General features: G+C 47.0%; 1 protein-coding gene across 1 annotated transcript; it reads right to left on the bottom strand.

Moving 5' to 3' along the window:
* Positions 1-276: 276 nt before the first annotated feature.
* On the bottom strand, positions 277-25,776 carry LOC111850330 (zinc finger matrin-type protein 4-like). The gene is made up of 7 exons (XM_023824098.1): positions 25,452-25,776; positions 15,555-15,659; positions 14,422-14,514; positions 11,031-11,193; positions 9,738-9,935; positions 5,940-6,036; positions 277-1,531 (listed from the first exon to the last, which is right to left on the bottom strand). The coding sequence occupies exons 2-7, from the start codon at positions 15,657-15,659 to the stop codon at positions 1,510-1,512; spliced, it is 678 nt and encodes a 225-aa protein (XP_023679866.1). The 5' UTR covers positions 25,452-25,776; the 3' UTR covers positions 277-1,509.
* Positions 25,777-26,119: the final 343 nt, after the last annotated feature.

Genomic DNA, 26,119 nt, shown 5'->3' with positions numbered 1-26,119 from the left:
CATCCTAGCCTGTGGCTATGGTACGTCAGAGGGGGCCCCGGTCGCTTCCCGGAACCTGCCCACTCCACACATGGATGGGGAGCGGAGAGTAGAGATGCAGCACCATGGAAACTGGTGCATACAGTCGGTGGGGGGCTTCGATCACAAAGGCTGGTGTCTGAGCGAGTTCAAATGCACGTGACTCAACCTCACAGCACCAACCAAAAACGATGGGAGGATGAAGAACAAGATACAGCATAAAGTCCCGACACCAGACAGATTGCCTGAGGACCTTGCTCCTTAAATTATAGCCCTTTATTTAATAGTCAGTTCATAGATGCTAATTTTGGAACAAAGCAATTTAATGCAGTTTTAGGCTGAAACATACATAACTTTAGTTTATTTCATAATGGCATATATGGTAATTAAATGCTCAATCACATTAATGCTTAGTGATGGATTTTAAGTCTAGTTGCTTTAATGGCTGTTAATATAATCTGTTAGTATAATCTGTGTTTCTGAATGCAATGCATCTGCACTATAAAAAACCTGGTAATATCAAACAGAGCCAAGCATCATCCAGTAGCATCAGCGTCTGTTTCTGAGCTCCAAGGTTCAAAGGTGTGGTTAATGATCCACTGAGCTTTTATGACCCATTCTATAAGCAACATCAAGGAAAATGTTTAGATAGCGATTTTGATAATGTGATAATGGAGCATTTTGCTTTTGAACTGTGCGAAATTCACATAAAAATATAGAATCATAGACTTTTCTATAGGACTGTCACCATTCCAGTGTTTGTACACAATAGCTAAATAGCATAATCTCCAAATCAACTGTATCACATTTTTGTTACAAGAAATAGTCAAGAGAAGGGAATGTTTGTTTTGTGGCACAAGATCACGTTCAAGGTCCTCTGCTCTTCTTTTAATAGTAACAGTAAATTCTCCGACAGAACGAGGTCACCCTGTGGTGTGTGTCTGTGCCATCAGGTACTAGCTGCTCCTCTGTTTGGTCTTTGTCGACTTGAAGGTCCCGATGAGGTTCCCATGGACCGGAGCCAAAGCCGGGCCTGTCCCTGCACCCGGGCTGCTCACAGCTCCTCACATCAGTCACATGGCTTGTCCAGCTGCACATTGTAGAGTCCCAAATGCATCCAGTTCGCTGCTTCCTCTCCAGAGCCAAAACACGTCTGACTACATCTTTGCATCACAGAACCTGATCATGTTTATCCACATACAAAAAAAATTGTTTCAAAAAGACCACAAAAAAGGCAGAGATAGTTGTTTCTGCTTTAGAATAATTCTTATTGTTTCTCATATACTGTATGCATTTATAACAATAAAGCTGGCTGTCAGTGAGTAGAGTTGGGGGTTAGGGTGAACTCCAGCGGCTCCTCAATATCCAAGATGGCCGGGTAGCTGTTCCAGCAAAACCTTATAGATTTAAAACACGCTATGAATTTCTGGAAGGCGGCAAAGTTTCCCTGTCCTGCTTCAAGCAGTTCCCCGTCTTCCAGGATGGTTTCCCTCAGTGCTGGAGCTGTTTCAAGCTGGAACAAAACACAGAGTTAGTCATTCACGCTGCTCTGGGCAGCATACGTTTGATCCCTTGGGTACGAGACTGGCGGAGAGGTGTGCAGGCCCGAAGCGTGCAGAACACGCAGAACAGACCAGACATGCAGACACTGTGCCAGCCCAGCAATCAAACCTGCAGCGTACGAGGTGCAAAAAATCTTATGTGCTTCAGAGTTTTGGTCACGGCTTATTAATTATGTTAAATTTGGAATAAGAGGAAGTGTGCATAAATTAGGCTTAGGCGGAATTACGGTCTATTGTGGTATTTTGGGTATACTCCGGTATTTTGAAAGCTTTGTAACAAAATTAGCCACCACCACCCCTACAGCAAATTTATCGGCAAGATTTGAAAATACCAAAATACTGTCAAAATGACATATATGGTATAATACAGTGTTTCCCAACCCAGTCCTCGGGGAACCCCAGACGGTCCACGTTTTTGCTTACTTTCAGCTCCCATTGCACCTGTACCAGGTAATTGGTGTTCCTGATTGGCTGGGGGCTGGGAGGGAGCAAAAACGTGGACTGTCCGGGGTTCCCTGAGGACTGCGTTGGGAAACACTGGTAATATATGGACAGCATGACAGTGTGAAAAAGTAGATAACCGCCCAAGCAACCATAAATATAGAAACACAGACACGTCTGCTTGGGCATATTTGTATGTGTGTGTCTGTTTGTGTCCATGTGTGTCTCCACAGCCCCAATGTGCATATACCTCTGTACAGCTCATCACATCACCTGTGACACATTTACTGTAATGTGGTGAAAGGCCTCACAAACGGCCAGGATTAACAGGCCTGTGCTGAAGATAACGTCCTTTCCTGGAACCTGGTGAGATGCTCAGTCTCTCCCATGAATTTACTGTACCACTCAGTGGAGTTTTGCCCTTGGTTTGAGCCTGTGATGCATAATTAACTGTATTATAAATATATCTATCTAAGCCTTAGAAGCTGTATTCCTGGGGGAGAGATGGTAACGTGTTGTGTGTGTTCTGAAACTAAATAGATAAACTGCGGAGGAAGATTGTGGCCTCAAACAGGACAGATTATCCTGGCCAGGTCACCTTGGCAGTAGTCTGGCTCCCACAATGCAGTGTGGCTCTCTGAAGTTGGGGCCAAGGACGATCGAACAACGCAGGACATTTTAAGAAAGAATGAGGAACATAAAATTCAGACATCTGCCGCCGGGCGCCCGACCTGGGGAGACTGTGAAGGCTGCGACTGGTGGCCCTGGGACTCCATCAACTTGACGGGGATGTAAATTTTAATGGGCGGCTTTGTGTGTCTCGTGCTCCTCCTGGCATCTCCTCCAGATGGAGCCGTCTCTGTCTCTAGGGGAGGCACTGTTTACACGGAGCGAGGCAGGATTGGAGCCGGCCTACGGCAGAAGACGCCTCTGCAACAGCTATGGGAGGATGTGGATCTGCGGTTCAGGCAGGCAAGATCTTGGCCGGCCAATCTAGCGTAAAAATCCACAGGGCAGAAGTGTGCTGAAAAATGTTCATTTTAATGTTTCTTCTACTAGCTTTATGAAAGTGATTTTTGGAAAAAAAAAAGTGTTTCTAATCTTTATTGAACGTGGCCCAGTATACCATCTGTCAGTGTCACCAGCAGCGGCAGAGTGTCACCAGCAGGACCTTGGCAGTCTCAGGCGAGCGTAACTGCGGGCCGTGACCCCCGACACGCGTATCCCATGAGCAGCTTCCGTTCTGAAAGCTCCACTTAGTATGGTGCTGGTGGCTTCGCCGCACTCTGATCTGACTGGTGAGGTGACTCATGACGTTAGCGTGCTAACTGGCGACGAGAAGGTCTCTGACCCCATGTGAGCAGAGATCGCCACAGGCAGGGGGAGGCTTTTTCTGGGTGAGACCCTGGCAAGCCACCTTGGCAGCTGCGGCAGGGTCTGCATTCCAGGTGAATCATGACGAGATGGGTGATCGAGGATGACAAGCGTACGGACATGGATGGCTGAGCTGACCAAGCAGGCGTGACTCCCAGCAGTGGCCGGGCGCCGACGGTGGGCAGGGGCAGCTGGACCGGGCTTCTGAGCCATCAGGCTACACACTTGGATTATCAGGTCCGGAAAGCAGCAGGTGGTGCACAGCAGAAGGGTTAAAAGGCACTGGGGAGGAGAACAAGGTGCCGTCTGATTGGCTGTGTGAGGGATGCTACACTGCGGTGGATTGGCTGTGTGAGGGATGCTACACTGCGGTGGATTGGGTATGTGAGGGATACTACCCTCCGGCTGATTGGGTGTGTGAGGGATGCTGTCCCCCAAACCCCTGGCCCACTGGGTGTCTTGTAGCTCACTGTTTGCCTATGAAACCCATCTGTACTCGCCTGCCCAAAAACTGCATGTCAGGCGCTTGTAGGAGAAAGGCCGCCAGTCCAGTGTAAGGAGTACAGTTTTGCACAGCACACAGCATTGCAGTGGCGTTCAGGCGGGGTGTAGTACACGGCCTTAACAGGAAAGTCGATAATAAATGCATAAAAGCAATTTACATGGCGCAGTCAGTGACAAGGACACCTGAGCCTGATCCGTCAATCTTACCCCAGTGTCATCGATCATACAGAAAACTCTGCGCAGCTCCGCAGGTCTTTGGCTTTGCTGACTACTGGTTTTACGGTTTGCAGTCGCCGGAGAGACGCAGGGTCTGCGTGCACGTCAGCGTCGCACATGTGACCGCGTGTGAGATTACTCCAGCCAAGGCGGCATGTTGCCGAGCAACTCGGGAAAGAGAAATTTTCTACCAACAACGCAGCAGCGTGTCCTTGTTAAGGATGTATTTATAGAGGAGCTGTTAATCCCGTGAAACATCACGCGTTTCACACAATTATCCAGCAGCGGTCGGGCCAGATGCTTCTGGGATTTCAGGGATTTGTGGGGAGCTCTGGAAACTTCCGGGCATTTGAACAACACGTTTGGAACGTGTCCCTAGACATGAGCATGTGACCCCCTGCCCCCCCTCCATGAAAAGATGCCAGGGTCAGCTCATAAAAGCTTGAGAAATTAGCAAAAAAATAACCAGTGTAGTTCTGAGCATGGTTAGGGCAGTTTGTGCTGCATTAGCTGTGTACAGTGTAAGGTGTGTGAATGAGGCCCCAGGTCCTGTCAATCATAGCATGTAGTGACGGTATCTGCATTTGGCACTGTGTCACCAACAACTTTTAAAGAATAGAGGGGAAAAGGAACTGCTTCTTGCAGTACAATAAGGTGGCTATCTGGATAATAATTCCTACATATCTGGAGTGCATAGCTCTGGTGTACCACCACCCCATGTAAACTGCAGTACTGTAAGTCAAACGTGGCCATCCACTTCAAACAAGACCCAGACAAACTGAAATCCAACACATCAGCACAAACACTCCGTCACCTACCAGAAACCACCTCATCCCCTATGTCACGCCCCAACCATAGAGTGCACAGAATGTTTTCGATGCAGCAAACCCACATACAGAGCGCAAATGAACATACCGTGGTGAGTGCATGAGTCATTTTAATATTGGAGATGATGGCTCTTTAAAAATGGAAGTTGTTCTCTTTATTAACAGACATTATTTGTCTGATAATAGCTGCGGCACAGATAGCGAGTCCAACGATTTTTACGGCACTCACAGTTACATGCTAATGAAACACATTCCACAGGAAACATTACACGGTTATGACATTTACCATTAACATAAATACACAAATACCTATTTTCATTTACACTATTTAAAGATACATGCGGTGCAGGGAAATCATGCCGGTAACTGCATAATTAGTTCTGCTGACCAACCTCGCGGCATGAAATGATGTCAGCCAATCGTGGACGGCGGGTGGGATCAGAACCAATGAAAATGCCTCAGGGGCCCTATGCAACGCTGCACCAAAAGTCATACCATGTGGTATTGCGAAAACGACGCTGATTCTGTCTATTTCATTTGAAATGTAAGGCCAGCTTAAGCAGTAACCCACATGGCAATGTAGTTAGCATAGTTACTGCCCTGGGCTCCTCTGTCCATGGTCCACTGCGTGGCACGATCCTTTTATTGTCATTGCATATTAATATACAATGAAGTTTAGTTTGAAGCAAACCGTTTAACTTAGCAGTTTAAAATGACATAAATAGAAATTTGCCCATGTGAGGTAAAAAGGTGCGAATTGCATTTCATCTATCAACTGTATACCACAGTGATTATGGAAGATGTAACGATTCTCCAGTCAGATCGCACATAGCATCCAGATGAAAGCCCGCTGTGAACCGCTCCCCCGCCCTCCCTCGTCCCCCGCCGGCCACCTGCCGGGCTGAGCACACATGCATCTGCTCATTCATGGAGAAACATGCCTGACTTGTAATTGCAAATTAAACGGCACAGTTGAGTAGCTAGCAGCATCACTCACTTGTTCTGGTGCTTGGAGCCCTGGAGATGCGCGTGGTACTGCTCGATGGAGTTTAGGGTCACCTTGCATATGCCGCAGGAGAAGGTGCTGCGCAGCCCTGCACAAACACGCAGAAAAACATTACTGAGTAATGTATATGCTCCGTACACGATGGTTTGACTTAGGATATTTCAACTTTTTGCAATGGCAAGTTGTAGTCAGCAAACTTTGACTTTTGATCTTTTTCTAGGCTAGTGATAACCAAATAAACTTGTATTTATTTATTTACTTTTCAATCACTGGCACTTAGTCACAAGTAATTATTAATTTGCTCATTCAGTGACAGTAGTTATTTATTTACTTATTATTTATCTATCATATTCATATTCAGCTTAGGATATTTTCCACTTAGGATGGGTTCATTGGAACATAAACCCATCATAAGTCAAGGAGTACCTGTATATCACTTAATTTCATTGTAACCCACTTGCACAATGACCAACAAAAATCCCTGATCCTTGATTCTAAGTAGGTCAGTAAAATGTCTTGTTTAAATGTGACTTTTGTAGATTTAAAAAACATTCCAATATTTGAAACAAAAGACAGACCAAACTATTATTATTATTATTATTATTATTATTATTATTATAGATACAGATAGATTGCTCCTAACTGGGGGAAAAGGAGACAGTGTTACACATTGTGATAAAGCCTTTATCTCTTTTCGTCTGCCTGGTTGGAGGGGAATACATTAGCATTTTGGTTTTAGTGCCAAATAACCTTTAGGAGTATGAAGTCAGCGCTTCGCACAATGGAGGAAAGTCAAGCATAATGTGTGCCAGTGTTCATAGTGGAGAGAAATGTATCATAATATTCTGTTTTTTCAAGGTATATTGTCATGTACTGTGTACACTTTACATTTGTTTGCACCCTGTTTACTTTGTTTACACTGTGTGTACTCTCTTTGTACCTTGTCTGTTTGGTGCTGTATGTAGGTTCATTTGTATATGTATGTTCGTCTGTGCACTACACTATTTGCCCTGGGATCAATAAAGCACATCTTAATTTTGCTCTTAATCAAATAAAATGCATTGCGGGTCTTGTAAGACTGTTCTCAGCCATCCATGCATGGAGATGCCAACACAACGAGTGTTTCGGCTGAATATGGCAGTAACAAGGCAAAGAGGGAATGGTAAAAACCTGTCTGTCTGTCATTACCCCTCCTCCGCTGATTTCAGCCTATGGAGTAAATTCACACTATTTTCTGAAGCCGGAATCTAAAATTAGGGTGAGATAGCAGCTGCCCCTTGCATTTAAGGCTTGGGTTTCAATCTGCCATGTCACCTGTCTTCCAGATTGACACAAGATTGATCAGGCCTGTGATCAGCATCCCTGCCAAAAGTGTGTGCCGCCGGAAGCTCTGTTGATGATCCCATCCACGGCGTTTCGCCAGTCACTTCTAATTTCCTGTGATTATCGCACACTGACATGCTAAAAGCTTTTGACTGGGGGTTGTTCAAGAGGAGCAGCTGGGCACTGTTCTTTAGTAGCCCCCTCTCCGGCCCGGACCAATGACTGTTCTTTAGTAGCCCACTCCCCAGCCCGGACCAATGACTGTTCTTTAGTAGCTCACTCTCCAGCCCGGACCAATGACTGTTCTTTAGGGGCCCCCTCTCCAGCCCGGACCAATGACTGTTCTTTAGTAGCCCATTCTCCAGCCCGGACCAATGACTGTTCTTTAGGGGCCCCCTCTCCGGCCCTGACCAGTGACTGTTCTTTAGGGGCCCCCTCTCCGGCCCTGACCAATGACTGTTCTTTAGGGACCCCCCTCCGGCCCGGACCAATGACTGTTCTTTAGGGGCCCCCTCTCCGGCCCTGACCAGTGACTGTTCTTTAGGGGCCCCCTCTCCAGCCCGGACCAATGACTGTTCTTTAGTAGCCCATTCTCCAGCCCGGACCAATGACTGTTCTTTAGGGGCCCCCTCTCCGGCCCTGACCAGTGACTGTTCTTTAGGGGCCCCCTCTCCGGCCATGACCAATGACTGTTCTTTAGGGGCCCCCCTCCGGCCCGGACCAATGACTGTTCTTTAGTAGCCCACTCTCCGGCCCGGACGAATGGCGGATCTTTAGTGGCCCCCTTTCTGGGCAATGAGGCTATTTAGAAAAGGAGGGACTGGAGGATGCCAGAATGGCAGCATTACACAGACACAGAGAAACAATTCCTCCAGTGCGGTGGTGTGTTGTACAGGGAGTGATAGGCCTCTGTGCAGAATATCTCACATGTCTGTTGGGCCCCTGAGCAAGGCCCTTAATTAACCCAGTGAAATAATTCGTGGGCGCCGGATAAATGGCCTGGCCCTGTGCTCAGACCCCCAGCTTCGCTCTACTATATGTGTGTCTCAATGGAGAGCATGATGGGATATGTGGAAAGAAGCATTCCAATGTACTTGTGCAAAAGGCAAATAAAGCATCATATCAACTACCTGCCTTTGAATTTGTTTGAGGCTGAGACCTCAAGCATTTTTGGGTCACTTGTGAAGGCAGACATATTCCTCTGTCAATCACGGCTTTGGAATCTGACTGAAAGGCCTGAACTGTTCTCTTACCTGAGGCATATATGTACAGTTCTGTGTATGGATTCACTGCACTCTGGTGCCAAAAGGAACATGATGCTGACTATGCATTACACGGAGGATTATCACAATATAAGAGTCTCTCAAAGAGAGGTTTAAATGGAATGAAAACAGAACTGATTTCTGTGGATCTTACCCATCCTAATGTAGGGCCAAGCCATACTGTACCATAACATGAATGGCTGTTTTCCATTCCAAGTCCCACACTTACAGGAAGTAAACAACCCAAGAAATATTTGCACACTCATACAACTTAAGAAACTTGGCAGTTGTGGTTATGCCATTTGGCCTCCGTTTCCTATTGGTTATTATTGTAATTGATCATATTATTGATTGACTATTGCTGTTTTTCTCTGATTATATTTGGATGCTGTGGCGCAGGATTAAACAAGAAAAATCTTTGTGACTCCCCTGGAAAGTGGCCATAAGTGGCCGAATGATACTCTGAAGGGTCTGTCATTATCTGCTCACATCTCAGAATGAATTCCATACATATGCTGCATTGCTGCAGCTTGTAGACCAGTGTTTCCCAATCCAGTCATTGGGGACCAGCAGACAGCCCATGTGCACTGGGAGGGAGCTTGGGGGGAGCAAAAGCATGGACAGACTGTGGGTCCCAAAGGACTGGATTGTGAGACATTGTTATAGACAATGGATCCAGGTCAGAAAGCAGGAGCTTGGTTTGACTCCATTTAAATACCTGACAGTTCAGTCAGGATCCTGTCATAGAGTTGAGCGGAAGATGCTCTTTGACGTACATGAGGCTTCCAGGGTCGCCTCTCTGAAAGGATTCCCCCGAATTAAAGATGGATATACAGACGCTTCTCTGCTTACGAACTTTCAACTTAGGAACTTTCAGACATACGAACGAAGAGGACTTTAAGTCCAAATTGAGTTCATTGGGCTCCCGTTTCCTGTCGGCAACATCAATTTTTTTTCTGCGTGCCAATTCCGCCTAGTACATAGCGTAGCGTGCGTACTCCCAGCATCCTACTTCTTTGTACTTGCATATACCCTAAAAATGATGTTAAATAACGACTTACGAACATTTCAAGTTACGAAAGTGTCTCGTTCGTAAGTAGAGGAGCGTCTGTATGCTGAATAGACAGGATTTGTGGCATGATGGCATACAAAGGCGGTTGTGATAAACGAGCCAATCAGCATGCAGCGTTGGTGCCGCACCCACCTGTGGTCTCCGTGGCGTCCATGCTGCCCGCCAGCTGCTCCAGCAGCCTGGCCCGCGCCGCGTTCCTCTTGTGTTTCTTGCCTTCGTAGTGCTGCCGCGCCATCAGCGGGTTGTTGAACCATGCGCCACAGAGCCCACAATATTTTCCAGCCTCGCCGTTACACACTGGGGGCCACGGTGGCGTCTTGGAGGACGAGTCTGTAGGGCAGAGCAGGAAGGCAACTCAGGGCGTCAGTGACCTACGAGGTCCTTGTGAGTAGGACCGCTGAGCAGATCTACCAATGGTATTAGTCCTTGTGAGTAGGACCGCTGAGCAGATCTACCAATGGTATTAGTCCTTGTGAGTAGGACCGCTGAGCAGATCTACCAATGGTATTAGTCCTTGTGAGTAGGACCGCTGAGCAGATCTACCAATGGTATTAGTCCTTGTGAGTAGGACCGCTGAGCAGATCTACCAATGGTATTAGTCCTTGTGAGTAGGACCGCTGAGCAGATCTACCAATGGTATTAAATCACCTCAACATTTTACCACAGACACGGACTGGTTGATGGTTCTCAAACATTTCAGCCCGTGACCCTCCAAGTAACAGTACCAGTGACCCTCAACCCCCATTATTGGTCCCCTATGGTAGATTTATCAAAACTGACTGGTTGCAGTTGTGGTTACGATTAAATTTTTATTAATCTTACGAGCCCCAGCAGTGTGCGAATCACTGCCCTAAAGCATGGTACTAACTGCTCATTGTTCCTTAGACTGCTCTGCATGCGTGAGTGTGTTTTTGTGGCAGATGTTAGATACAAGATGCATTGGGAGCACACTGGTTTTATAATACAAAATTACACCTATACAACACATTAATTACATAAAGTACATTCCAGATGCAGTGCCGCCGTGATCAGCCCATGATTGGGATGATTCAGATTCACCCAGAACAGGCAGAAGCATCCAGAGAAAGGCAGCAGGGTTAAAGGTTTAAGGCGTCACTGTATGCGGATCTCACTGTATGTGGCACACACAGCTCAGTGCCGTCTCCGCTATCTGGACTGGTCCCCGTCTTTACTGCCCTATCATTGTGACAGTAGCACCTGTTTTCCCTCAATTACACCATCTATCTCCTTCTTCTTAGGGGTCAGTCACGCACGCAGGGTCCCTGGGGGGGGTTGGGGGCAGACCGAGCTGTTTACTGACCGAGCTTTTACTGCACAGGCATAGATCTGCCACTAGGGGGCCTCATGCTGCGTGAGCTACATGAAAGAACATCACACCCTGTTTAATGTGCGGTGGGGCCCTACCTGCAGGGCTGGGGGCCAGAGGAGGCGCTGCCCCCAGGACAAGCCGCACTCGCTTCGCATGGGTCTTGCCCTGGTAGTGGGACTGGGCCACGATGGCAGAGGTGAAGAACATGTTGCAGAGGGTGCAGCACTTGTTCTGGTCGACTTCGGTCTCATCGTTGCCCTGGGGTGGGAGGCAGACCCACCGTCAGGCCCCTGTGGCCACACTGGCATGGAGGGGGACCAGGAAGACTAGCAGGGATTAAAGATGCACAATTGGGACGACCCTAGGTCTTCTAGCCCGAGTAAATATGCACTAATTAGTTCAAATAATGTACAGCATTTCCATCCAGCCCCCCCAGTAGACGCTTAGCTCCCATCTGTCCGTCCATCCATCCGTCCATCCATCCATCCATCCATCTATTTTCTACACCTGATTGTCAGGACTGTGGGGGTATGGAGCCTATTGCAGAAATTACAAATGCAAGGCAGAAAATAACCTAGAATAGGGCGCCGACCCATCGCAGGGCACACTCACACACACACGCACCGTTCACATGCACATTCACACCTACGGGCAATTTAGCAACTTCAGTTCACCTTAGCACATTTTTGGGCTGTGGGGGGACACCTAACGACAACACAGGGAGAACATGTGAACTTTTGTAGAGACTCGAGGCAGCAGTGCTAACCATTACACCACCGGTTTGACACCCCTTGTTTAAATGTCTGACAACGCTTCTGACGCATGGTGTGACAGGAGCTGGGGGGAGGGGGGTGTGGAGTATCACAGCCACGACTGCAGCCATGACGATGAAGACGAGGACCTGCTGGCGCCCCGCTCAGCCTCACTGAGTCACACTTACACGAGCTTCGCAGCCTCACAGAGAGCAGCCATGCGCCGGGACCCTTGCCTCTTCTCAGCCCGGGGGTGGGGGGCTGGAGCCAAATTAGAATGATAGTAGCCCTCAAAGCCCCTTGTTTCCCCCCCTCTTTGGTGCACACTGACAAACAGCCCCCAAGACACAATCTGGATGCCAAGCAAGAAGCAGAAGGGTCGCCATTTCCAAATAAGAGCAAATTTGAAATTTGGTCTAACAAGACCCCCACCCAGCAAACACCTGTTACCCGCCCTGGAACCCATTGCCGACGTCCCTTCCTGCTTCTTCAATCAACATCCATCTATTCACCTTCCGGCACTTTCCGTTTATGCATTACCAAGGCACTGTCTATACTGCTGTTGCTTGAAAAATCTATGAATTAATTTATTACATTTTATACTTACACTATTTTGAACTTTCACTGTGTGAATTGCACACTGCATACACTGCCTGTTAACTTACTCATTTTTTCAGAATATTGTTTGCAATGTATGTACTACTTTTGCACTATTTGTTTACATCTACATGCTTGCTGCTGTATGCAAAGGAATTTCTTTCACGGATCAGTATGGGATGTAAATCTTTATCGGTCCCACTTTACAAAAGGCTACCTTTTTGTGTCACTTATAAATGGTAGTAACTCATGAGTAAAAAGAAAATTGTTTTAAAGCTTGTTTATACTTGTCTATTAATGATTTACAAAGTGTTACAACCTAATTAATAACCTGATTATAAGCCATTCATAAACCCTTTATGAGTAGTCTTTTCTCTTTATTTTATGTCACCATAACAAATGCAAATTTATTATATAGTCTATACATAGTAAAACCACTCCTTGTTTAGTGATTACTTTTGGTTAGTGACCATTCGCAAATATGACGGTAATAAAAAATTAATTTTCTCATCAATGTGAACATCCATCCATCCATTTTCCAAACCGCTTATCCTACTGGGTCGCGGGTCAATGTGAACATTTACAACCAAATTTCCTACGCCTGAAAACAAGGCAGGTAGAATATACAAATGTTGTCGGAATGCTGAAGATAAGTCAAGGTCCTCTAGCGTTGGAACAGAGCTCGGTCACTAAACGAGGAGTGGTGGTACTGTATCACCCAATATTAAACTTCAGATTAAACTACAGCTTCAAGAAACATAAATGTAACCTGAATCCAAACAGAAGAAGACAATGTAGAATTATATCGTAATGTAAAGTTATGAGCCACACGTGATTTCACTGTAGATGGTTAGGTATAGGTAGGCGACCTGGACCAGCAGCTGACTCACCTCCCTGATCAGTCCATAGTTATATTTACTCACTGTGTTTCTTCAGTTCCCAGCTAGATAATGTAGGCCTACACACTGATCTTAATTTTGCCCACAAACTGACCTAAATCCTTCAAACTGGTCTGCATAAGAACTATGTCCGTGTCTCTGTTCAGGGGAGAGTGATCCCTAAACACACTGTGTCGGCCCAGTGACCCAATTTACAGGGCTGGAGCACTATGTTCCCTCCCATCTACTCCTCCTTCCATGATACACTGGTACGTCGCAGGTGTCCAACAAGCCTGAAGGAGGCGCTGGTGTAGACAATAGTCACATGGAGAGTTTAGTGAGTCCAATACCAGTCTGGCTTTGAAATGTGAAAACGAAGAACAGCAGGCGCTTTATTCATTGGGTTTGAAGTTCTGCTCATAAGTGGGTGGAGAGACGTCTCAGTGTGGGTAGATATGGAGGAGAGGAAAGGAGCCTCCATCAAACCAGAGGTTTTCTTCAGGTAAGTACATGGGGTCACTCTGGGAAGATCTTGTCACTTCTGGATTTGTTTCTGCTACATGGTGTAGTAATGCCATTCTGTGCCTGTAGGGGGCCCTCTCTCTCTGCCCAGTTACTCACTGCCACAGGACCTGCTCCTTCGGGGTAAGACACATGGAAAGGCTGATTTATTTGAACAAAGAAGCCCATGGATGCAAGCTTCCAGTGCCTGGCTCTCAGTCAAAACAAACCCTTGGTTGTGTGGCCTGTCAGCACTTTGATCTGCGGGAACCTTCACTGACCTACTTTCCCGGTGGCCGTCTGACAGGCAACATTTGGGGATGGAGACTGTAAGCAACACGCCTGACTCACTTGGGCTCGCCACGCGTTTCCTGGACAGCTCCATCCAATCGCCACCTATCCCGCTGTTTGATGGCCCAACACATGACCGGACAGCACTAGGCATGTGCGTTAGTCTCGTGACAGACAGATCAGTCTCAAGGGGAGGGCAAATGGGGAGTGGGGGGTGAGGAAACAAAAACAGGCAGGATTGGGGTAGCCGTTCAGTGACCTGAGCAGCTGCCTTGCCGCACACATCACCGAGCAGGTGGCATGAACACGTGCAGGGTCACCTGCCCTGGCGTGTCACAGGAAGCCCCTGTCTGCCCTGCCCTGTCACAGGAGGCCCCAAAATTCGAACCCAGGCTCTGTTATTATTCTGAGTTTGAACATGTAGCCAAGCTCTGGGGGCTGAGTGCCAGGGTGTTGGGCCTACGTACCGCGTTGTCTGGCCTGAGCCTCTTGGAGGGGGGGCCGCCATCCTCAGGGTGCAGCATGTAGAAGAGTCGCACCTTGTTTGCGTGCTTTTTACTCTGTGGTGGAGAGGGGGGGAGAGAGAGAGAGAGAGAGAGAGAGAGAGAGAGAGAGAGAGAGAGAGCGAGCGCTCAGACTGAAGGAGGCACTGTTTGCGTTTAATTACAGTTAAATCCTCTTGGCTGAAGGGGTCATGAAGTTTCATTTTTAAACTGGCAGAAAGTCTAATTGTCTTTAGTGAGGGAAGAAGGTTTCCTGCTAGAATGAATCCCAGGAGCCCTCACCGGCAGCTCGAGGAGCGAGGTTACAAAAGGCCAATGACTATGGATCCGTACCGCTGCACGAAGATGGATATTTTTGATTCCACAGAAGCGCAGACTCTGCATTAACCCTGTCATCTCCACGTTGGTGCTCAGAAACGGGGTGTATACAGTACCGGGGCTACAGGGGGGTTATCCCCAGGTGAAAGCTGATTGGCCAGTGGACTGCCCTGTACCCTGTCACTCACCGATCTGAAACATATCATTGGCTAATATTAAAGTTGGCCCATATATATGAATTATGGCCCCTTTTATGCCGCCCACCTTAAAAACATCCTAGAATGGCCCATGGATTTCAGGCTTTAGCTTCCTGCTAATTATGTTGATGCCTAAGTATGATCATATCTCTGTTCTTTGTGTGCATTTCTGAGTTTGAGACAGTGATAGTGTGGGTCTTTGTAGCACCAGTGCAGTGAGGCTCTGCCGGTGACCCTGCTCAGTGACTGATGGCGGCAAGGAGCCAGAGTATTTATCAACCTGTCAAAAGCACTGGGGGGGGGGGACGAGCTCAAGGCACAAAGCTGCACAGGATGGATAAGGCTCTGCTTCCTCTGTTTGGATGAACCTAGGAGACCTCAATAGGAGCCACGTGCTGTGAGAATGGTGGTCAGTGGAGCACCAGGGATGTGGGCCGTCCAGCTTCTGTCAGAATCATACGCTTCCTACCCATGGGTGCCACCAACCGCATCAGTGGCATAAACGCTTGCAGATGTAAGCCAGGGTTTGTGTGTGTGAATTTACGTCTACATTCATGCGGTGTGTGCGTGGGGGACAGTCACCTCGTAGTGGGCGATGCGCTGCGAATCGGAGATAAGCTGAGCGTTGCAGATGTTGCAGTAGCTCTCTGTGAAGAGTTCCCCGTCACACGGCCCAGCCGACTTCATCTGGACGCAGACACAGACAGACATGTAAACATGCAAGAAGGCATCAGTGGCCTTTCTGTACCGACTGCATGTTGAAAGGCCAGGCTGAGGAGAAGGCCATGCTTCTTATGAAATCCTGCCTATGAAGTTCACATGTTTGAAAAATCAGACCATCCCAAACGTTTGCTTCAGTTTTCCCAGGAAAAAACGTCATCGCTACACCATAAAGATGAAACTTATTCTTTTCAGAAACCAGGAACTTCTGTCATGTTCCCACTGCAGGAACTATACCGACTGTAGCTGATTGGAGGTAGTTTCTGGACCATGTTTTATTCCGTATATGAAGTGGGTGCTTTTCCCTAGACCAGGAACTACTATTTGGGAGTTTTAGTGAAAAACTTTGCTGGTTAGTTGACCACAAGAAAGCAGTGGAGCAAAAAGTGAGCAGATGAAATTATTTTTATATGTGAACTACATTTAATGCATCAGTGAACACCTTTTTGCTCTCATCTCCATATTTCTGCATCAAAAATTCGATCAATGACCGATATATTTTCGTATAATATTGCTGCGGCTGGCAGTGAAACTATTAGCGGAATAGTGTTACATTGATTTTATTCTGCGGAAAACAAAAGACTGATCTGCTGATCATAATTAATAATGAATTATAAAAATGTCATGGGCCGAATACATAAAATATAGATAAAAATCAGTGTCCAATTTTGACCTAATACAGGATGCAATTTGTCCCATGATCGATCCCCCCAGAAACTAACAAAATAATGTTTTGTTATGTTCATCCTCCATTGTTTTGGGGTGGCGGTGTAGTTTGGCATGATACTACGTGTGAAGTTTAACTTACAAGCTTTTTGTGTCTCCAATGCTTATTTAGCATAAACGTCACAGTTCCTGTTTTGTGGCGGGAACACAACACACAAAAGACATCAGGATCCACAAAGGTTCCTGATTGAGGCGGCCAAAGAACCCAGAACCAGGTGGGAAAGCACCTTTTCACTCATGTTCACTCCCAACCCGGTCCTCATGGGACCCACAGTTGGTCCACGGTTTTGCTCCCTCTGAGCTTCCTGCCAGACAGGTTGGAGGGAGCAAAAATCTGGACTGTCCTGTGGGTCCTCGAGGACCAGCTTGGGAAACACTGCTTTTACCAGTCTGTACCACGTGATGCTTGACTTCTGTTGACCTTAAAGACAGCATCTGTAAGATCTGCCACACGGAAAGAGATCTCAGACACGGCCCATTACCTTTCACCCATGGCCCACAGGTTCATGAAGACATGTTTTTGAGCAGCACAATAATTTAAGACAGCAGATATTAGATGACAGTGGCGCACTGATCAGCCTACTCTCTGTCCCACTGGGCTGCAGTACTCTGTACAAACGCCTCACAGCCATCAGTGCCCCTGAATGCTGCCCCAGTGTCTCATGCTGGTCACCATGGAGATACAAGTTACCATGGTACCACAATTGTGAAGGACAGATTCTCCCTGGCCTGTGACACAGCCCCTGCTCTGTCCTTGACAGCCAGGGTGAGAATTATTAAGGTGGTTCTCTTATAGCTGAGCATCTGAGGTTCCACTGGAGCACCTGACCGTGGTCTTTCCTCTTCCTGTGAGCATATGTACGTCAGGCCTTGTGGGTTCTTGTGCTCCGGGACCTGGAATGCATGGATGGTTGTCATGGTCACACATCCCCATTCAGCCAAGTCTCCTCTCTGGCTGTCTGCTCTCACTATGCCTCCAGGCTCTATTACTCAGATTCAAGACTATGGATACCAGAAGCCATCTGAGCTGATAATCCGTGCCTCCCCCTACAGGAGCCCCCTCCTTGTCCTGCTGGAATCACAGCTCTGAAATTCTCTGTCTCTTTGCCTTGAGGAACACTGAGTCTTGTCGTATGTCAGTGGCGACCTAAAGTCTCCTTAATTCTGTGTCTCACCTACTCCTTTGGGATTACAATTATCCCCCATGTCCCCTTGGGCTCCCAAAATCCCCCATGTCCCGCTCTCAGAGTGGTCCTGCCCTGATTATGTGACCGGGCACTTCTGGGAGACTGATGAAAGGTGCAGTATTAGAATATACATGAAAAATATATCTGAGCATGATGTGGGTTTTCAATGCTCGCCACGTAAACCAAAACCTCAAAGCCTATCTCGTGCATACAGGCACTTCAGATGTCTGTGTGTTTGTTTGATGAACACTCCTGTTCACGCAGGGGTGGAGTGTGTAATATGCACAAAAAGTGAGAGTGAGATCCGTCAAAGTGCTATGCACATCTCTCCACCACTGAATTCATTGCATGAAACAACTTCATTTTTAGCTGATCCTAAGCATTTTCAGCTACAGTGATATTTAGAGGCTAATTGCTGTGACCGGTGTCCTGCTCTGATGTTCTCTGATGTTCACGGTGTCCTGCTGCACTCTGCAGCTTCGCTCCCAGATTGAGCAGACTCTCGGTTCTCACACGTGTCACTTCAGTGTCTCTGCCCTTTTGCTAATGGGCCTGGGAAACAGGATTAGAATGGCCATTTTGGTCATCTAGATGCAGCACTGGGACTCTCGGGGGGTGAGATTTCACAGCTCCCAGCCTACAGTGAAGCCTCACCCTGCTGTCAGAAACCAGCACTTTCTGCCCCGTTCATAAGGTGCCTCTAACCGTGCAGAATGCCTACCATCATTACCGACTTCACATACCAGGTTCCGTAAATACCAAGCACCTCTGCCCACGTTTTTGCCCCATTCCATAAAGCTCTTAATGTTCTCTGGACAAGCCTTTAGTAGGCCTCCCTCACAGCACATGTCAGGGTGGGGAGAATGAGGCAGCAAGCATTCAGGGCTTAGCCACCCATAGTCAGCAGCATGACGTTGTGCCACATGTCAATTCAATTCAACTGGCTGTGTTGTCATACATTCCTACATCATTTATGCAGAGGTGAGTAATTCAGGTCCAGAGAGTACAAGTCCAGACCAACCAGCTAAGTATAAAGGCCCACAGTCACAGAGTACTCCAATGGTTGGTTGAAACAAATCTTGGTCTGGACTATTACTCTCTGGACCTGCACTATCCACCTTTGCATTTATTAACTGGCTGCCTGACCACCCTCCTGGGCATGATAATATTATAGAAAAAGACAGAATGGGCCTGCTTGCTAAAAGCAAGGTGTGGACTGTGGTCAAGGTCAAAGTCCATCAATGAGTCAGTTCCCCACGCCGGCCTGCGTGGCGTGACAGATTGAAAGCTGCACCCACAATATTACTGTGGGTTAAGTCACACCCATAATTCTACCCACCCTAGTGCCACCTGCGACTTACTAACAAAGGGCACAATGTGCAGACAGCATTTCTCCAGTGTAACAGTATAAATAAGGTCTTACAGGCCTATAGGCTTCAGGTGACTAAGAGTCTAGCAGTCCAGGTTAAATGATAGACGGCATGGAGGAAACACATCGCCCCCTTCTGGTTCTTGGAGGAACGGCGTACCGTTGGCTGCTACCTGCTCCCCTTGGTGGAAAGCCTGACACGGTGTGATAAGGACAGGCAGAGATGTGTGGTGCCTCTGCAGAGCAGCTGGCAGGCCTGGGGGGTGATGGGCACAGTCGGCATGCTGGGATGGAGGACGGTGGACTGCATTTCTCTGTGCCTTCTTAGAGACAGCGGCACACCAAGCACAGGGCTGACGATGCCTGTCTCAGTGCCTCTGCTACGGGCACGGGCAGGCAAACCCCACTCGCGGCTACTTACTACTCAGCCACTGCTGAAGTTGTATTTAATTTGTGCCTGGTCTGCAATTAAAAGCTGTAATTAGAGTTAGTCAAGTCCCCCTTCAGATGACTAATAAACATAACAACTGCGCAAATGTGTAGCTGTGCAGGAAACGGGTTTTGTTTAACACACAGTACGGCGGTACACCTACGCGGAATGTAAACAGCTTTTGTTCTGCTGTAGACATTAGCCAGGAAGAGAGCATCGGTTGTGCATCCAGGAATAGGAACATCTGAAAGAGCTGATGATGTGTTTGACCGAGCGACGCTATTTAGAACTGCCAAGGGGAGCCGGCAGTGACGACCTGTCAATCAGCACGCGTGTGTTTACCCGTCTGTCAGTCCCGTGAGCGCAGCGCCGGGCGAGCCGCCCGGGCTGCTTTCTGACAGACTGAGCTCGTTAAAAACTCCAATTAAACCCATCAGAATGGGTCCGGCACTAAAGCACAAGTGCAAAATTAAATATGCTACCCTGTGATTGACAAGCCAGTGAGCAGTGTGTTTGTCAACATTATCAGTCAGGCACTGGGTGTGTGTGTGTGTGTGTGTGTGTGTGTGTGTATGGGGGGGGGGGGGGGTGGTCTGCAAAATTAACTCAGCTAGAGGGAGCTGTTCACTCACCATGCCGATGATTCATTGCAGCATTAGACCATGCTGAATGCTGGGAAATACCAAGAGAAGTAAATATATATATAAAAATAAATATATATATCTACAGAACAATAACTATAATTTGAACTGAAACCAGCGCCAAGCTCTCCAGCACCCACCGTCACTTTGTAAAAGTGTATTGGGGTGTTTTTCAGTGTACTGGGCGCTGTGTGTGTGTGTGTGTGTGTGTGTGTGTATGTGTATGTGTATCTGGGTCAGATATACATTACATTGTGGGGACCAAATATGCCCTCATTGTGATAAAAATCTTTTTTATTTTGACGTTGTGGGGACCATTTTTTTGGTCCCCACAAGGAGAAACTCAGTGTCATAAAAATCTGTGACTGGAATCAAAAGACTAAAAATGCCAAAAGTCTAGTATTTTGTTTGGTGTCTTATGGTTAAGGTTAGGGCTGGGTAGTGGTTAAGGTTGTCATTGTTGTGATCATGCCTATAGAAATGAATGGAGAGTCCCCACAAAGATATGAGTACAGGTCTGTGTGTGTGTTTGTGTGTGTGTGTGCGCCTGCTGACCAGAGTGAGTCAGGGCTCACACTGAGGTCCTGCTGCATCAAACTCCGAACGTGCCAAGACGGAGGACTGGGCTGGGGGGCGTGCGTCACTGACTCCCGCAAGAGCCAGCCCATGCCTGGCATTGACACACACACACACACAGACACCCGTGACATAAGGCTGAAACTGCATCTGCTGCTACACGTGACTAAAAGTCACTGACTAACAGTCACTCAAAAACTCCTGCCAGGGGGCAGCACAGAGTCCGCTGGGAATGAACTGTAGGGGGCAGCCTATCGCCCCCTACAGGACCGGAGGACTGTGGTCATTCTGCTTTCTGGAATCAGACCACAAGCAACCTGCTGGTATCATCATGGCTGGCTTCACCTACTTGTTTTCATTTGCCTTTCATAAGGGCAAAAAGCACTGGAGGATGTCAGCATACCACAGGGCAGCACACAGACATGGTGACATCATCACAGCACCGCTGTGCATGACGAAGCAGAATGTGTAACATATACATCACTTTAATATGTATTCTTTCACGATGGTGGCTCTACTAATATGTAGATGGAAGAGTATGGTCACATGATGAATGTATGGTCACATGATGAATGTGTCCCAGCCTCCATCTCTGCTGTGCTGGCCAACTAATGTCAGGAGGACCTCCATCCCAAAACGATGACCTTTTGTCTTCTGTCTTCATATCATTATCAGTTTTATGACAGCATGCTCATATTGTGATATTTACAACTCAGCCCCTGTCTGCTTCAAAATCAGCAGTTATCTATTCATAAAAAGCACACTTAAAATGGATTAATTATACCTTAAATAGATATTAACTTCCAAAGGCGGCCCGGCGCTGCGGGTTACCTTCAGTTTCTTTTCCATTCACATCAAAGGGATACTGGGGCCCTGCTTGACGCCTCGGCATCCTAATGAATCATCTCTGTGCTTCTTCCCCTGCTGCCTTCACTCTTTCACACAAACACACACAGCCACACAAACATACACACACACACTCGCACCCACACATTGTATCTACAGCCACCCAGGGAAGCTGCATTGTGATTGGCTGCTCGCTGTTTCCGTGGATATGTGCGCCACCGTCCGCCACAGGGGCAGCCCCCCATTAGCTACACAACAAAGGTTGTATCAAAGGCTCATGGCGCCCATGTGCTGCAGGTGGGAGCATTATGGACCTCGTACCAGGCTCAAGTTCTTATAGCCTGTAAGTGCAAGATTCACTGAAGTCCTATTAGTGCTTAGCTTTGTCAATAACAGTTAAACTATCTGGACTGTTGTTTGAGCTGCCTGGAAAAGGCACCCATTTTCCCTGGGGTCCAAACCAGGCTGTCAGCTCTGATGGCAAATGGCAGGGAGACAATGACAATGACAAATACAATGGAGTGACATTCACGTGTCTCGCGGAGGAGTGTACACTCTCCTCATGTGGCTCATGGCGGAGTGCTCACGCTTTTCATGTCATTTACAGACTCACAGCTTACGTGTTCACTTGTTACAGACTCATGGTGGAGTGATCACACTCGCCACAGTGCGTACATGTTCATAACAGATTGGTTGTGCTCCTCACACTGCTTACAGACTCATGGTGGAGTGATCACACTCGCCACAGTGCGTACATGTTCATAGCAGAGTGGTTGTGCTCCTCACACTGCTTAAAGACTCATGGTGGAGTGATCACACTCGCCACAGTGCAAACGTGTTCATAACAGAGTGGTTATGCTCCTCAAACTGCTTAAAAACTCATGGTGGAGTGATCACACTCGCCACAGTGCAAACGTGTTCATAACAGAGTGGTTATGCTCCTCACACTGCTTACAGACTCATGGTGGAGTGATCACACTCGCCACAGTGCGTACATGTTCATAACAGAGTGGTTATGCTCCTCAAACTGCTTAAAAACTCATGGTGGAGTGATCACACTCGCCACAGTGCGTACATGTTCATAACAGATTGGTTGTGCTCCTCACACTGCTTACAGACTCATGGTGGAGTGATCACACTCGCCACAGTGCGTACATGTTCATAACAGAGTGGTTATGCTCCTCACACTGCTTAAAGACTCATGGTGGAGTGATCACACTCGCCACAGTGCGTACATGTTCATAACAGAGTGGTTATGCTCCTCAAACTGCTTAAAAACTCATGGTGGAGTGATCACACTCGCCACAGTGCAAACGTGTTCATAACAGAGTGGTTATGCTCCTCACACTGCTTAAAGACTCATGGTGGAGTGATCACACTCGCCACAGTGCGTACATGTTCATAACAGAGTGGTTATGCTCCTCAAACTGCTTACAGACTCATGGTGGAGTGATCACACTCGCCACAGTGCAAACGTGTTCATAACAGAGTGGTTATGCTCCTCAAACTGCTTACAGACTCATGGTGGAGTGATCACACTCGCCACAGTGCGTACATGTTCATAACAGAGTGGTTATGCTCCTCAAACTGCTTAAAAACTCATGGTGGAGTGATCACACTCGCCACAGTGCAAACGTGTTCATAACAGAGTGGTTATGCTCCTCACACTGCTTACAGACTCATGGTGGAGTGATCACACTCGCCACAGTGCGTACATGTTCATAACAGAGTGGTTATGCTCCTCAAACTGCTTAAAAACTCATGGTGGAGTGATCACACTCGCCACAGTGCAAACGTGTTCATAACAGAGTGGTTATGCTCCTCAAACTGCTTACAGACTCATGGTGGAGTGATCACACTCGCCACAGTGCGTACATGTTCATAACAGATTGGTTATGCTCCTCAAACTGCTTAAAGACTCATGGTGGAGTGATCACACTCGCCACAGTGCAAACGTGTTCATAACAGAGTGGTTATGCTCCTCACACTGCTTACAGACTCATGGTGGAGTGATCACACTCGCCACAGTGCGTACATGTTCATAACAGATTGGTTGTGCTCCTCACACTGCTTACAGACTCATGGTGGAGTGATCACACTCGCCACAGTGCGTACATGTTCATAATAGATTGGTTATGCTCCTCACACTGCTTACAGACTCACACTGGAGTGTTCACACTCATCACACTGCTTACAGACTCCCACTGGAGTGTTCACACTCGTCACACTGCTTCACAGGTTCACAACAGAGTATTCTTGCTTCTCATGGTGTTCATGGGCTCACAATGGAGTGTACACCCTAGTCACAAAGCTTACAGGTTCACGGTGAAGTGATCACACTCCTCACGAGCACACAGTGTTCTCCCTTGTCACACAAATCATATGTTCACCCTCGTCACACTGTTCAAAAACACAGTGGAGTGTTCACACTAGCCACACAGCATTACAGAGGAGTGTTCACACTCATCACACTGCTCACTGCCTCATGGTGGAGCGTTCACCCTCTCCTGCCAGCAGTCGCCACCATCCATCCGGTCTCCAGCACCACAAGGACGGCCATTAATTCTTAATTATGACTGATTAATTTTAGTTTAAAGTTCCCTAGCAGGAATCTCATCAGGCGGATATTCTGTCCCACACTGTGATAAATGCATCTTGTACTCCACAGGTCTGGTGATGCAATTCCGTTTAGGTTAACTGTGTTTGATCAGTTTATTATTATTATTTCAATTTTATTATTTATCTTAACTTTTTCCCTTATAGTTTAGGTATGTTTATGCACAGTGTGGAGCTGTTTTGCCACAATAACATTTCACTACCATTCTATCAGTACAATTGTGACAAATAAAAATCTAGATTCTTAAGTCATTTGTGCATGATGAAGCTTGAACACAACAGCTGTATTAAATGTGCAGATGCCTTAAATAGTATGTCGCTCTAAGCTGTATATTACTGCTAAGTAGACAGAGATGTACTGTACAATGGCCATGGGATTAAGCTTTGATCTGAGACGGAGGCAAGCCAAACGACACGTTGTTTTGTATCTCAGCGGCCATTAAATCTCCCATTAAAGCCCTGTGACCTGGTGACTCTTCTGGTACCTTTGGTACGAGTAGCCGCGAGCTGGTGAGTGGGGTCTGGTACAGCAGCTTCACACGAGCGAAAGCAGGACACGCACACCGGTGTGACACCGCCACAGTCTGTGACAAGGGCCCATCTGGAGAGAAGTCATAGAGCTGACACCCACCTGTTAGCTCCAGGGCAGCTACAACACGCTCGTCTGCACATAGCACAGGCACCACGAATCAGTGGATCTCTGCCTTTCCTATACAACCTGATGCACTGATGCTGACATATACAGCCATTTTCCAAAATGTCACCTGTGCCCCCTACCTAGCAACCGTGACCCTATTTCTTCCAACATGAACAAACCAGCTAGAGACAGGTGAGGTCAAATGACAGACATGTGCAGGGGAAGCCTTTGGATTCACCACTTAACACGTTCGAATAGTGTGTCCTTCCAAAGGACAGAACAGCTCCGATTTAAATTTTAAAAATAGTAATTTTAATTCCATCCTTAAAGAAAGTTACGTTTCCCCTTCAGTTTTGTAATTAAATTTTCAACTCTTAAATTCAAGTCACATCTGAAAAACAGTGCAATATATTTGGTTAATTTACAATACAGCATGAAGTGTTTGAAAGAGTGTAGATCTCATTAAGGGAAACGCAAGTATATCGCGCCACACTGAAGACAACACTCATTACGTAATTATCTGTATAATGCTGTCTACTTACAGGACTTCAACACACTTAAACCAATATATAAAATAAAGCGAACCATTTGTAACTTACGCATTCCAAAGATAAATCTACCTGTCGATATAGCATAAAAATTAATGTAGCTTAACTCTTAATATTATTTCTGTGCAGAAAAAGAAACACTTGTGGTGGCTGTCTTTTTACAGTCTCGCGTCATTAACTCACCTCGGTGTTTCTTCGCAGCTTCACTCCGCAAATTCAACTCTAAAGTTTTTAACGCACATGTATCCCAAAAAAGAGCCCGATGAGCGGCTTTGGAAGGAGCCTGCAATGTTATCAGTGGTTTCTTAATCCGTCTTTCGGATAATAATAGTGTGCATCCCCTTTTCGGCAATAAAGGATAACTAGGAAGACAGAAATGAGGAGCGGCAGCTTGTCTCCGTTTCTTCTCGCATCACATTGAAACAGTAATTCGGCACCGACACGGATCCCGCTGGTGCCGAAGTGAGAGAGCTGGGAGCGAGAAGAACAGTGAGAGAGGAAGACTGGAGCCGTGGACACAACAAGTGTGGTGCAATATAGAAACACGCGTGTGAGCTGATTATGAATCCAACGACATGGAAAGAGCGTCTCCAAAAAGCTTGATTTAATTAAACATCATACGATACAGACCGATCCCAAGTTTTAATTTAATAGTTTACAGAGAATTCCTACTGTCCTGTGTCACCTCTTATAAGAAAGATGTTTGATCAGAAGTGTGCATTCACCCTTAGTGACCCCAGGTCCAAGTACATAAATCTAAAGCGAAATTATGTCATTTTTTATTTAGTTTACAGTCGATTCATATTGAGAAGCACTCCTCGAGTATTCGTACACGTGTTGGGTCCCGGGAA

This window comes from Paramormyrops kingsleyae, chromosome 3 (genome assembly GCF_048594095.1).
Source record: "Paramormyrops kingsleyae isolate MSU_618 chromosome 3, PKINGS_0.4, whole genome shotgun sequence".
NCBI classification, from domain to species: Eukaryota; Metazoa; Chordata; class Actinopteri; order Osteoglossiformes; family Mormyridae; genus Paramormyrops; species Paramormyrops kingsleyae.
This window is presented reverse-complemented; position numbering and strand designations above follow the sequence as displayed.

What these genes read in the sequence shown, in the direction of transcription:
- LOC111850330 (XM_023824098.1), bottom strand. Translation starts at nt 15,659, where the DNA reads ATGAAGTCGGCTGGGCCGTGTGACGGGGAACTCTTCACAGAGAGCTAC. An exon ending in GGCTCAGGCCAGACAACGCG is followed by an intron (nt 11,194 to 14,421) that starts GTACGTAGGCCC and finishes CTCCCACCCCAG; the next exon opens with GGCAACGATGAGACCGAAGT. An exon ending in GGACGCCACGGAGACCACAG is followed by an intron (nt 6,037 to 9,737) that starts GTGGGTGCGGCA and finishes GTGTTTGTGCAG; the next exon opens with GGCTGCGCAGCACCTTCTCC.